The 14,730-nt window shown below is 39.8% G+C and overlaps 2 protein-coding genes across 3 annotated transcripts; both read right to left on the bottom strand.

Moving 5' to 3' along the window:
- Positions 1-2,015: 2,015 nt before the first annotated feature.
- On the bottom strand, positions 2,016-5,590 carry LOC141767933 (uncharacterized). Of its 2 annotated transcripts, XM_074635686.1 has the most exons (4): positions 5,357-5,590; positions 4,802-4,955; positions 2,846-3,799; positions 2,016-2,239 (listed from the first exon to the last, which is right to left on the bottom strand). In XM_074635686.1, the coding sequence occupies exons 2-4, from the start codon at positions 4,802-4,804 to the stop codon at positions 2,069-2,071; spliced, it is 1,128 nt and encodes a 375-aa protein (XP_074491787.1). In that variant the 5' UTR covers positions 4,805-4,955; positions 5,357-5,590; the 3' UTR covers positions 2,016-2,068. The 2 variants fall into 2 exon arrangements, with proteins under 2 accessions (XP_074491787.1, XP_074491786.1); XM_074635685.1 differs by having other exon boundaries at positions 4,802-5,590.
- Positions 5,591-11,018: 5,428 nt separating this feature from the next.
- Positions 11,019-13,645, bottom strand: LOC141767941 (granzyme-like protein 1). Its single transcript, XM_074635696.1, has 5 exons — positions 13,486-13,645; positions 13,268-13,412; positions 12,992-13,124; positions 11,415-11,654; positions 11,019-11,336 (listed from the first exon to the last, which is right to left on the bottom strand). Exons 1-5 carry the CDS (start codon positions 13,544-13,546, stop codon positions 11,166-11,168), a joined length of 750 nt encoding a protein of 249 aa, XP_074491797.1. The 5' UTR covers positions 13,547-13,645; the 3' UTR covers positions 11,019-11,165.
- Positions 13,646-14,730: the final 1,085 nt, after the last annotated feature.

Genomic DNA, 14,730 nt, shown 5'->3' with positions numbered 1-14,730 from the left:
AAACTATCAGCAGTTACATTTAGCTTTCTTACCTATGCCTATCTCACACTCTATTAAAGACATAACTATATACATTAGAACCAAGGGAGCTTACATTACATTCTTATTATTCTCAGCAAGAAGAGGAAAGGAAGAAAAGAGAAAAAAAGTCAGTGGAGTCATACAAAGTCTACTCTTATGGGGGTTATAAATTCGATCCATTTATTCCAAATCTGGTCAAATTTGCCCTTTTGGATCCTCAAAGAGTAAGTCAACTTTTCCATTTGAAATAGTTCAAGGGTTATTCCATACCAATCATCCAATGTAGGTGGTACTGGATTTAGCCACCTTCTTGTGATAGATTTTTTACTTGCCGCCAAAAGGGCCTGCAGCAGCTTTATATCACTCCTCTGTCTCAAAAACAAAATGTGGCCCAGATAAAGAGTCTCCAAGTTCAGAGGTATTTGAGTCTTAAATACAGTGCTTAATGAGTTATGAATACCTTTCCAGTATAAACTCACTTTGGGGTAGTCCCAGAAAATATGAAAATGATTTGCCTCTATTGAGCCACATTGTCTTCAACACGTCAAGCTTGTGTTCTTGTATTTTTCCTGGTGTGGGGTCTTAAAATATCTTATAATATTTTTCCAGCAGTGTTCTCTCCAGTCTGTGGAGTAAGTAGAGGACCATTGAAAACTGCAAATTTCCCCCAAACCTCCTCAGACAACCCTATCTTCTTCTTACTTTTTATGTTATTCATCATTCACTTTTATATTTAGGACACTTTCGGCCTCTTGATTTAGTTAATTCTGGACCACTTTAAACCTCCTTTCCTCATTGTTTATGAATATTACTATATATTAAGTTACCTTTGTTAGATTAATTCAATAAGTGAAGAACACAGAAGTAACAACAACATTATTTAGTGTCACTGTGGCCATGTGGCTGCTTTGGGTCATTCTATTAACCCTCTGAGACCCACAATAGACCAGTTTTAGTCTTTTTTTAGGGGGGTACAGGGGGTCTTTAGGGGGAGACAGCAGGTCAACAGCAGATGTCACATAGAAGTGGTGTACATCATCTGAAAGCTGGGAACCTGAAGGTTAATTTGAGATGCAGCTCAGCACTGTGTGTCAAGTTGTTCTAGTCAGAAGTCAGAAGTGAACATTAATTAATGAAATTAATTAATTAATTAATTAATTAATTGAAATGATTTTCACTCTTATTTGACAGTAAGTGGTCTACAGGAGCATCATCACAAATTTCATAAATGTAAAAAGTATATTAAAAAAAATATATTGTAGCCTACAGCAGTTGGAAATACTTACTAAGATTTATAACTGCATACGTTATTGTCTTATTAGAAAGTGAAATCAAATGATTAAAAGATTAAAGAAAATCTGGATTATCAGCTGGGTATAGACTGCCCTGGGGCCCCAAACCCAGAGGGGGCCCAAAGGCTCCAGGCTCACCTTGTAGCAGGTTGTGATAATTAATTTCATTGCAAGTTTGTTTGTTAATATGCAGTATTAAAGCCTGAAGGCAACGCTTGCATTGCTATCTGCTCTTGAGAGCCCATCTTGTTGAGGGGCCTTTAGTTAAAATCTAGTTTTAAGGCCTTAATGACTTTGGGATACATTGTTCTTAAATCGTACATTTTCCTATAGGGAATTTATTTATTTATTTTGCCCACTTAGGTGCAGGACTCAACAGACTGAAACAATCACACACTTGATATATTATGGCCTTATGAGGTTGATTATGTGGCAAACAGCTGTCCTCTTCCACATCAAGCAAATACCTGTTGAATAAAAGTCTAAGATTTACTCCTTTTAACTCCTGATATAAATAGCTGGCTTTTTAGCTGTTAGATGTTCCACTTTCTTCACCTACTTGTCGCTATCTTTGCCTGTCCCTTAGGTAGTGTACGGTGGGGTTATTCTGATGGTTTGTCACTATGAGCAACACCTTAAATTTGACCCAGTTTATTTAAAAATATTGATTAGTGCAGCTTTATAAAAAGGAAAAAAAAACAATTCCTTGTTATACATTTATTTCCATAATGTCGAGAATAATGAGATTATTAAGTCTAGAAATTCACCTCTTCATCCAGTCTGTTAAGGAGTTGATTCATCTCAGGCGGGAAAGCTGTCCGCCTAGCCCGATAGAGTTTAAGGAGCCTTGGAGTGTGCTGATTAATGGCTGCTCTGAAGTTGTCTATTAGGTCCTTGTTGGTGATCCGAAGAAACTCTTCCCTGATCTGTTGAAGAACAACAGAACAGCAAACTTAAATGTCCAATACTAAATCAATACAATTTCAACACCATCCTCATGTTAAAATATGTATTTTATTAACCCTCATCCTTGGGACCCCAAGAATGTTCAACTGTAAGAAACAACCATCATAGCACCATGTTAACTTATGCCATCTCAAAACATTATTAGTGTAATTAATGTCATCTGAAGGATGGCATTAATTACACTAATAATAAATTAGTTAAATTAGGACCCATGACAAACATTTGATCCATTTATTATATTTTACCTATTTTAACTGCATAGGCTGCAATTAGGTGCTTTTGGAGGGACCCCAAGGACCCCAATACATTGGTATTTTTAAAAAGCCCTAATTAAAACAGAAAACAATGTTATGAAGTTATAAGGAACAAATTGATTGACAAAGTCATGAAAAATTGGAATGATAGAACAAAGCACCTGTGAGATATGACAAAAAGTATACCTCTGGGGTCTGGCGGTACCCCAGTTGGTAGGATGAGGGTTAATAGAAGTAAACAACTTCAGATTCTTATTTTGCAAAGACTAAATCTGAAACACAACATAATATATTCTTTGCTCAGCTGCTTACCTCTGCCTCGTAAAACAGAGCAGGCCACCGCTCCTGAACCTCTGACACCATAGGCACTAGCTCCACAATCTCCTTGCGCCTCAGGGAGAATGTCACCTCCATCTGTTGCTTTATGAGTGCAACATTCTTATTCCTCTTCTTTAACTCCTCAACCAGAGCTAGTCTTTCCTCCTCCAGCGAGTCATCAGTATGGGTATCTGGGTGGTCAGGAACATAGTTAATCTCCCCTCGCTTTGCTCTCTTCAAAGAAGGACCTGCACCATCATCTTCACCGCTTCTTCTCCGGTTAATGCTGACCTCAATGCAGCCTGCGTTACTTAGCTTGGACCTGTAACTACCAAGTTTGTATTTTATGCTCATTTTCCATCCATCATACCCCGTTCCACTGCCCGGTTCTCGAAGGCAGGGGTGCCTACTGACGAGAGCAGAAGCAGCAGACCCAATCTGGTCTTGATCTGGATAGGCTTTCACTTCAAAAACTGCCTGAGCAATCTTATCCAAAATGTCTATCTTCATGTCTCTGGTTATGCTGATACCTTTCTTGGTCTTTTCATATGCCTCATTGCCTTTGCGTAACTTCAATTCCACATCATAGGAAAAGGCTGGAATGGGAAAAGGTGAAGGCCACTCTGATATACTTCGCAGATAGTTCTTGATAAAAGCGGAGGGACTCTGTGGTGACTCTATGGTGGATAAACTGGCTGTGTCCAGGGAAGACCCTGAATCAACAGAGTCTGAGTCTAAGATAACACGTTCAGGTGGCAACTCATGAATATCCATCAAATTACAGAGAGCGTTATTAAAATCTGGGTCCTCAAACTGTAATGTGAAGCTGCCTTGAAGTTGCAGATTTTCCAGAAGAATGTTTTGCAAATTTTCAACTGATTCAGGTACTTGAGGAAGCACCAATTTACGAGACATTGATGGGGAGATTTTCACCAGCAGTAATAAACCCTGTGTTAGATGAGAAAAGAATAAAAGACAGAAGGTTCAGATTGCAGAAGGCAGAAAAACAAGACAATTTCCCACAAATTAGATTAATAAACAGCGCTGTTATAGTTATATTGTGTCAGTACTACCTACTACAGATGCACCGATTGCAATTCTTGGCTGATTACGATTTTTTAAGAGTCTGACCTGTCGATTTTGATTTTTGCCGATTCCAATTTTCTTTCTAAGAACTATAATTGACAGCAAGACTCCAGGCTAACTTTTTTTTACCACCGTCCCAAAACATTATTTCAACTGTCCCAAAAGTCAGTGTAAACCGTAAAAAATTCTAAATGTTATCTTTTTACTTGGTTATTGTAATCTATCGTGGTTATTTGCATAAAAAAACATAATTCGAAATTTAAATATAATATTTAATAATTTCTTTAAATATTTGCTTTGATTTTTAAAAATTGTGGCGTTAGTAGTTTTAATTATCTATTATGTAATAAGTGTCTGATTAAATTAGTTGTTCCAAATGTTTTATGGTTTTTCCTCTAGGGGTTATTTTGCAGTTGTGACAGTTGAGCTTTATGTTCTTCACTCACGCTGAAGAACTTCAACAATGACGACGATGTGTGTGTTGTTGTGACATTATGGTCTGTGCCGCTGTGTGCAGATGTAAAACTATCATGGGACGACGGCACGTGTGTAAATGTGACCAGCAAAAAATTGGCAATATGAATGTTTTTTGGGGTGACAACACAAGAGCTCATGTCCCGTCTCATCACCCCAAAAACAAATGAACTTTCTAGTAAACTTGCTCCTCCCTGTGATGGGACAGTCATCACATAATGTTAAAGTTATAAAATGTAAAGGCTAGTAGTGAGACATCACATCAAAACTCAGATCATGGTTGGAAACTTTGGAAGAGCATTATATGTTATGATCTTGTCTGAATGGAAGAGAGAGTGAAAATGAGAGTAAAAGCGAGTTTTTTCTATGAAGAGTAATCAGTATACTCACCATTCTGCGTCCCTTCAATGCAGCAGGCACACTTTTGGGGTCACCAGTATCTTCCCTCCCACTGTGTATGCAGTCAATGGATGACAGTTGTTGAGAGCCTCAGGATCGAAAATCTCAGGTGTCTGCATAGATGTTCTCCACAAGCTCGAAAGACCTAAAATGTTCCAGGTACCAAGATGTGAGCTTTTTGCCAACAAAGGCCACTTTTTCAGGGCTAACTACTATGGTCACAATTTATAGAATTCTGGCAGTCCACTGCAGTGTCCAGCTGATATAATCATACCCGCTGCATAGCGGTTTCCAAATGTCTTTAGAAAGGGACACAGCTTCAACACGTGGATACTTTCTCTCTATCACTGTGCGCAGGACAGCATCCAAAGAAGGTGTTTTGATGTCAGTTACTTTCTCCACATGTAACACTGGCTTAAAAGACTTTGGTTATCAAATTGGCATGCAATCATCTGCTGGTGTTTTCTGGACAGCATGAGAAGCACATTTTTAAAGTTCTGAACATCATGCACAGTCTTATTGAAAAAAGTGTGTTTTGACTCAAACCTCATTGTCCATAATTCCACCAATGGACCAAAGCAGCGTATAAGGTAAGGATAATGTTCCGCAAAGTGGTACTTTGGGCGCAAGCTAAAATCAGGAAAAGTGTCTGTGACTGCATTCATCTCAATCTGAAAGACAAAGGTGACAATTTGCTGGAAATTAGCAAAGCAGACAGTGGAAGAATAATTAATGATGTGGTTAATTTCGCTCACACAGGTTCTTAATAAGTTTTAAACATATCAATTTAATGTAATTGTAAACAGACTGCTCTCTGGAATTGACAGTATTTTGACAAATTTAATACAATATTCTGTCCCATTCATTTGGATAGTTAAATTTTTTAAAGAATAGCTTATGCAAATAGTCTGCACAGGGCTCTCCACTCCTCCACTCCGACCTCACAAGCAAACACGGAGGTGGCAGAGCCGAAATGGCGGGGGCTAGCCGCGCTAACAATGCTAACAGAGCTAATAGTGCTAACAGAGCTAACAGAGCTAACAGAGCTAATAGCGGGACACAGTAAAAACAAGGCCGACGGACGCTCACCGATGGCCCCAAACTGTCCGTCGGTCGACCATCGGCCTGGTGTGTCAGTGCCTCTAAGTGCTGACAGAGCTAACAGTGTTAACCGGAGGTTAACGCTTTGTCATGCCAACAAATACAAGTTAGAGTTTTTACAGTGTACATAGATCAAGCAAATGACATACACAGTAGGACTGTCACTTTTTAATAAGATTTTAATATTTGTTCAAACGTGGGAAAAAAGCATAGACTATATATAAGAAGTGGACGTAGTCACCGTGACGCCATCCATTGGTTTGTCTGTCGTTTTGAAGCCTCGAGTTCGGCATTTTGTTGTTTTGCAACAAGAAGTGACACGAGATGGTGGAGCTAATGATGCCTTCAAATGACCTTTTCTCCCTGTTTGTGGATACAACTCGGTCACAGCAGGTGAGCTTTTTATTGCATTAATCTTACAAGTGAGGCACACAGATGCAACAACATTATTGTTTGGTGTGGAAATACTCAGCACAGCACATGAAACATTTCTCTGAAATCTGTAGCAAACTAGACGAACCACATAAACCACAGTTTCCAGCTTCAGGTTTGAGTGTTGTTCTCACAGTTGTGAAACTAATGATCAAGTTAGTACACAAACATACACAGATCGAGCCAGAGAAATCATTACCTTGCTTTACATATGACATTATATAGTATATAGTATGTAAAATGCTCACTTCCTGTCATGTTTTGTAATGATTTGGTGAGAGGATTTGTCATGTAACAAGTCATGCATTCACGCTTATTCATTGAACAAATCTGACTACATTATTCAGCGTTTTCTCTTCACAAATCTATATTCAGATACAGCTCAAATATACATAAATACAAGCTGTTGCTGTCTGGTTTTACTCAGCAGAGACGGCCTGAGTAAGACCAAAGAGTTGCATAGTTTCTTTTTGACCATTGGTGGGCGCCACTCCATCAGTTTATGTTACGTCTGCACCCTGCAGTGCATTAAAAACCTCTCTCCGTCAAAGCCAAACAACTGAGTCATCCTTCTGAGTGAATCTGTTATATGGGTCGTTTTAGCCTAGTGTTTCTATGTTAGCAAGTGCCTATCTGTCTTTCTGCTAGACTTAGTCATTCCTAAATATGCCCAGTAAGCCCAGTTTAATTTACAATATCTTTCTCTTAGCAAGTCTTATTTGTTGCCACAGTGGAAATATTTTGCTAATAAGTTGAAAGCGTCTCCGGACGTCTTTGGACAAATAGCCAAGATTCACAGAATGTAACGTTCAAAGATGAAATGAGCCCAAATATAGTCTGAAAATGTCAAAGAAAATCTGAGGGGCAAAACTCATTTCTTTTAAGATTAAAAAAAGTTATTTTTATAAAATGGTCACTATGTCCTGACAGTAGTGCATGAGACAGGTAATCGGAAAAAAATAATAATATGCCTCTGTGTCCTCCGGTGTCCTCTGGTCCTCCTAATGGCATCTGCAAGATTTCACAGACCGGAGGAAAACAACCAATCAGAGCCGAGCTGGAGCCTGCCGTCTCTGAGCAGCTGTCAGTCACTCGCGAACTCCGATCAAGCAGTCAAACTAGGCAGCGCTGATGAAATATGAATCAATATTCTGTTACTGTAATGTCTATTTCTCGCCTCAAATGTATTCAGAAACATCTCTTTGTGTACTGTTTAGCTGTAAAATGAGAAAGTTTGTGACCCGGCAGATATTTAAAGATCAGTTCAGGAAACACCAAGCACCGCCCACCAGCCGGAGCAAACGTTCTCATTTTACAGCTAAACACTACACTACAAGATGTGTCTGAAAGCATTTGAGAAATAGACATTACAGTAACAGAATATTGATTTATATTTGATCAGCGCTTTCTAGTTTGACCGTTTGATTGGAGTTTGCGAGTGATTGACAGCTGCCTCCGTTGAATGAACAACCAATAGGAACGCTCTCTCTCTGATTGACCAAACTCTCCCATCAAAGGCTAGGGATTTTTTAAAGCCTGAAAACAGTCATGAGGAGGTGCAGAAGTCTTGAATCACAATATGCTGAAAGGTTATTGTGGAATTTTTTCCCAATGATGCCAAAAATATTCTGCCCACTGCAGGTTTAATTATGTGAGTACCGGTAGGCTACATGTCTGAAAAACAAAAACATATTTGTTGTAATCTGTTTGTACATGTAAAAATATGACATGACATGTTTTTTATGACAATGCAAACACTATAATATAGAGTGACTTTTCCTGGAGAATCTTTTTAATCCAGGACAGCTATTTTCATATGTTGCATTTCAGATACGAATGTTCATTTCTGAATATGGACTGGCTCAATAATGCCTTGTGAATAATAATCTTGCTCTTGTTTTGTGAAGTATCTGAAATTTTCTACGTTTTGAGGAGTCCTTGAACTTGTCTGGGTGGGTGAGAGGGAGGGACTGAATTGAACGAGTGAGAAAAGCTAACTGACGCTGCTAAGCAAAAACACTGGTTTAAAGGGACTGTTTGTAACTTCTTACACGTATAAATCACCCGGGTCGGTGTCACATGCGCACTCGCTTGCATATGCACGCTTGCATATGCGCGCTCGCATGTGTGGCTACGCTTTTCAGACTCAGACTCCAACACAAACTACACGGACGCACCAAAACCGCAAAGTTATATCTAGTGAAGCCCTTCTTGCAAAACATTGTTGGCCGCGGTCAGAGGACACGGGGGAGACCGTAGCTTTTGTCTCCAGGACCGGAGTCTCTGCTGTACTCTGCTCCTCTGCTCTTCTACCATGTAAAACGAAATTGACCGTTGTTTGGATTTTTTTTTCTTGGGTTCTCAGGCAGAGGAATCTCAGCGCTCCTACCGCCTTGTCAATGACCTCCTTAAACCGGAAAGCCAAAGGTGGCTCAGCTGCCCCTAAGCCCTGCTCGGCCTGATGCCAAGCTGGGGCCTCATCCTCCGAAGGAAACAGGGAGAACATATCAACCTGCTCCTCCTCCCCATCCAGAGGAGGAGAGGGAGGAGAAAAGCCGATGCCGACTCTCAACCTGTGAGCGGGCAGAGGCAGACCCAGCAAAAGAGGGACCCCATGCGGTTTGCCTTGGGCGCTTAGCCCCCCCCCTCAACCCCTTGGGAAGGGGAGCGGGGGCTCTTCCCTCTAAAAAGGTGAAGTCTGGCTTCCCTTGTGCGAAGAGGCATGATAAACCAATCCACGCATGAAGCTGGGCCATTTTTAGCCCTCAATGCATGGTCATATCCCAAGCATGGAACACACCTGTCATGCCCATCCTCCATTGGCAATTTAACACTACAACCATTTTAAACAGGAATGGCCTGCAGTGTCTGCCATTCTGACTGAACAAAGGAAACACTTTTTTTTTTCTTTTTTATTCCTCAGTGTTAGTGCATAGATTTAAATCTTGCAAAGTGTTATGAGAGTTAAGTCACTTTCCTCTTTTCATCAGGGTTACATCATGTTTAGTGTTAAAATTAGCATTCTGAAGAAAGGTTGTGGTTTTGTGTAATGCAACTGTAGACATCTGCTCTAATGTGCAACGTTTCTCATGAAAGTTGTTGATGAAAGTACATGTCGCCATTTTTATATTTTAGTAACACCGTTTAGCTCAACTCAGCACGAGAAAACTAATTGGTTTTATTGACTTCAATACCATTTTACAGTATATCTTGTTTTTACATGGAATGGCCGTATTTAGTCAGCTCTATTTGGATGAATTTAATTATTAGATAACACAGATGCCCTTTTTGTGGACCTAATTGACACAGCCAACTCGGACATTTCTTTGAATTGTGTGACAAACTAGCTGAACCACAGTAACCACAGTTTCGATGCTCACACAGACACCAGACTTCAACATGTCTTTAAAGGAACAGTGTGTAGCATCTAGAAGGATCTATTGGCAGAAGAGGAATATAATACTAACCCATTTGTGCCCAAAGACTATATTTTGTATGATAAGGAATAACGCCACAACATTTGTTCTGATTGGTCAAATAAAAATGGCAAGTATCAGTTACAGTACAACTTTGAAATTTTTAGATCACATAAAAAATCCCACTTTTATCAATAGTCAAAGTGAGGATATTTGAAATTGTGCATATGTGTGCATATCTTTGATATTCAACTTCTTATGAGTTCATAGATACCAAATACTTGATTGTGCTCCTTGTAGTTTCAGAGATACAGACATTTTCTTATCATACTATATCTATTATTTGGGCACATGGAACAACTGTTTTTTTCCTAAAATATAATGGAGTCTATTGAAAAAACAGTAATCCCATGTGTACTGTAGAAGTCACAAGACTAGATATATTATGATGAGAAAAACTCTCTTTTTGACCAATTTTGAAAATGTCCTCACATTTGTGCTTATAGGCAAGCCCAGAGAACACTTCCATCCAAAGAAAATAAAAATAATAATTAAGGTATAATAAGGATAATAAGTATGTTTTCTTTAGTGTATAATCACCTGAAATTAAGAGTCCTCTTCATGGAGCCGGCTGCCATGTTTCTACAGTAGCACAGAATGGACAAATCAAACACTGGCTCTAGATAGGGACATTTGCGTTTCTTTTGCATCGGCCACCATTCTTCTACACGCTTGGCACACTGGAGAAGTTTCAGTTGGTTGCAATCTGCAAACTCACCGCTAGATGCAGCCAAATCCTTCACACTGCACCTTTAAATATCATTTTATATCTTGTGATGAAGAATGTTATCAAAGGAAACAAAATAATACAGGATTTTAAATGAGGTATTGTTTTTTACAAGGAGTGGCCATATTCAGTCAACTCTATTTGGAAATATTTTAGAAGTAGGCTAGATAACAATCGCAACACCAAGGCTCTTTTGTGTGGATCTACTTGACACTCAAACATTTCTTTGAATTGTGTGACAAACTAGCTGGACCACAGTAACCACAGTTTCGATGCTCACACAGACACCAGACTCCGACATGTCTTCAAGAGAAGTGTCATGAGAACTGATCTTATCTTATGGACCAGAGGCCAGAGACGTTCACACACAGTGACTAAAGTGGCTGACCTTTGCCCCTTTTTTTCATCTGAAGTGCATAAAAATACATGTTCATTTTTATAAAGTTACTGGTACCATTTGTGTATTCTGATAAAGAAAAGAGAAAATTATATTTGAGACTTTTTATTATTATTATTTTGCCTTTCTGTTAAGGAGAAAACACTGACAGAGCGACTCAGACACAACTGCTCCTCCCAAATACAATTAAAGTGTGCTGAAGCAAAGCTTTGTGTACGATAGTTATATTTTACAAGCAGTTTTCTTGAGAACCGCGTTGATCCAGGGAAGGAACTTCTTGATATCCGTGTAGACATTGGGTACACCCGGGTAGTTACAGTCGGCATTTCTTCTGTTCCAAGACGCGACACCAACAGCCATCCCGTTGCACACCAGAGGACCACCATAATCACCCTGTGAGGAGGAAATATCTTGATTTGCTCATTCAAAATTATGTTTATAGAAACCGTTATAAAAGGACAGAAAACATACCTGACAGAATCCCTTGCCTGTGCAGATAACATCGGCAGGAAGACCGCGCAATTGATCCCTACAGAGTTTCGGGTTGATGACAGACACATCCAACACTCTCAGATCATCAACAGATTTACCACTAGTTTCAGTGAAACCCCATCCAGCTACGTGGCACTTTTCATTTTCTGTTATGTTCAGGTCAGGAGTTGGAATGAGAATAGGTTTGACTTTAATGTTCGGCCGATCTTCCCCACCCAGCTGGAGACACAAAAAATCAGAAAATAAACATTTAAAACCGCCCCTCTGTCTGAACATGGTCTTACTCTTCATCAGACTTCAGTTTAACAATTGCTAGAAGTTGGAGCTGATGAATCATTTAAATGGAGGTTATAGAGTGGTGCAAGAATGAATCCTAAAACCATGAAATGAGTTCCCTCGTCTGGAAGTCAATGGGTTTTTTTAATGGGTTTTTACTAGGGCTGTCAATCGACTCAAATATGTAATTGCAAATATATCACAGATTTTTTTTATCTGTTCAAAATGTACCTTAGAGTGAGATTTGTCAAGTATTTAATACTCTTATCAAGATGGGAGTGGGCAAATATGCTTGATTTATGCAAATGTATGAATATATTTATTATTGGAAATCAATTACCAACACAAAACAATGAGAAGTATTGTCCAGAAACCCTCACAGGTACTGCATCTAGCATAACAAATATGCTCAAATGCTAACATGGTAAACTGCAGCCCAACAGGCAACAACAGCTGTCAGTGTGTCAGTGTGCTGACGAAAGGGGAGACTCGTGGGTACCCATAGAACCTATTTGCATTCACATATCTTGAGGTCAGAGGTCAAGGGACCCCTTTGAAAATGGCCTGACAGTTTTTCTTCGCCAAATTTTATTATTTTATAATTTTATTTATAAAATACATCAATAAATACCCCACTTGTGAATTTTGAAGCCTTTACGTGTCTTAAAAAAGGCGGTTGCTAACAAGTGGCTAAATGAGACTACTAAACGTCATCACGCCGACTCGTCTGCCTTTACAGCCTCATTGTGTATACACAACACTCATGCGACCGTGGGGTAGTTTGTCTATAGTCTAACGTTAGCTTTTTACTTCTGCTGATTGCATTCACACTTCAACAACCTAAAAGTGGTGTTCATTGTGAAGATTATCTTGCTGAACAAAATGTGTAAGTATGATCATGTGTTTGCCACGGAGCTTATTTTCTGCAATAATCCAAAATTCAATGGAAAAATACCATAGACATTTTGTCGAGGCAACCAGGGCGATGCTAACTTCCTGGTTGGCTTACAAAAATAAGTCATCCCTGCAGCACTCTGTTGTCAACAGTGTTACAGTATATGCACTGGTTGTGTTTTTGCTAGAGTTTTAAATGACATCATTCCATTTCAGGGATATTTTTATATGTTTTTTCAACCTTTTTTACATTTACCCTGACAGGATATAACACTTAATTGTTTTAAATTTATCGAACCAACCAAACCACCAAATGCAAATAATTTGACTGTAAAAATGCCAGATATGTCATCAGGGACTACTGAGTTGAATGAATACATACTTACTTTGAGGAGCATGATGTCATTCCATTCTTTCTCCTTAGAACGTGGGTGTTTGCACTTCTTTAGAATGTATTTCCGTTGATTTTCTACCAACCTGAGATCATGGCCAAAAACAACATCTGCTTCTCTCACATTCCTGAAAAAAATGTATAATTGAGAGGTGGTCACAAAACAAAGCAACAAATGGTACATTTCTTTTGAAAAAAAGGGAGTTTGTATAAATTTTATTTTTAATTTATTTTTACAAAAACGATTGCTGGAAGAGGAAATGTAACTCACACATCACACTGCCCAGCAGTGACCACAAGGTCTTTACCGACAAGGAATCCTCCACATTTATGTCGTCTATTTTCCTGCACCGAGGCCATATACAGCATCGACTTCTCTGAGGCTTTTTCCCCGTGTATGATTGCACTCCCAGGTACTAGAAACATAGAAGAAATATATTGATATCCCATTTGCAGGCTACAAAAAGGTTATCGGATTGTGCAACTTACCGGTTAGTCCGAGGCATGCCAGAACATGTAAAAGCAGGAACTTGCGCAGACCGTGCATCATGGTGACAGGATGCTCAACTTGTTGTATCGGGGCTGTGAAGTCGTCCTGTTTTATGCAGCAGAATTACTTCACACTTTGATTTCCATCTATTTTATCTCGACTACCAGCCACATCCTATGGGCGGTGATGCTATTTTGCAAGTTTCCAAAGCACATACATCATGTGATTAGTACATGTTGACACACATACACATTGCTCCTCTTCTCTCAAGTCATTCCACATTTATTTTAAATTTTTTTATTTACAACTCTGGACACAGTGAGCATCTAGGGCTGCCGAGCTGTTTTGTTGCGTCTAGCTTGAAGGCTGCACCCGATCTGACTGTTATCAGGCTATTAAATAGGTGTTATCTGTCCCGAGTGTGTCAGCTAATAGGGCCTATTAAACTAATAGTAGGTTCACAAGGCTGTTATCACTCATTTATTTCATGAGCCAATGTTCACCATGTGGGTCATTAAGGCCCTACTGTGTTGTAAATAGGGATGCACCGATACAACGGCACCGATATCACTTTGCGGCAGCGTGACGTTAACCTCTCGTCACCATCTTACGGATCCTCACGTTCCACCTCCCTGACGGTGCGGGCAAAACGGGCCGGTGGTGCGCCCGACCTCGCTGGGCCGGGATCCCACCTCAGCCAGCGCGCGCCGGCCCTCACTTTCATTGCGCCACGGGGTTTTGCCTGCACCAGCTGACTCGCGCATGCATTAGACTCTTTGGTCCGTGTTTAAAGACGGGTCGGGTGGATTGCCGCAGACCCCTGGCGCCTTTTACGTGGGCCGCGGCACGCAAAACTTAAAAGCAACGCGTTCTAACGCGTCGTAAAACTGAATGAAACGTTAAGTTTTCAACACAAAACAACTTCCACTTTAGGTTTAGGCAACAAATCTACAACCTTTTTAGGTTTCGGCAACAAAACTACTTGGTTAAGTTTTGGGAAAAACATCATGTTTTTGCTTAAAATAACATTGTAGGTTCAACACAGGATGTGAACCCCAGTGTACTGGGCGAAAGTCCTGTGTTCGTTTGACCCATGCTCCACCATCCCACCTGCCCTGTGTGTTTTACCTCACCTCAGCTTCTACTAGAGGTCGCTGTCATCTTCTTTTATACCTTCTTTCGCTGATCGACCATGAGATTACATGATAACACTTAATATTGGGTCCTACAGACCCACATCCATG

This window comes from Sebastes fasciatus, chromosome 5 (assembly GCF_043250625.1).
Source record: "Sebastes fasciatus isolate fSebFas1 chromosome 5, fSebFas1.pri, whole genome shotgun sequence".
In the NCBI taxonomy this organism is placed as follows: domain Eukaryota; kingdom Metazoa; phylum Chordata; class Actinopteri; order Perciformes; family Sebastidae; genus Sebastes; species Sebastes fasciatus.
Note: the sequence above shows the minus strand (reverse complement) of the source record. Positions and strands in the feature narration are given on the sequence as shown.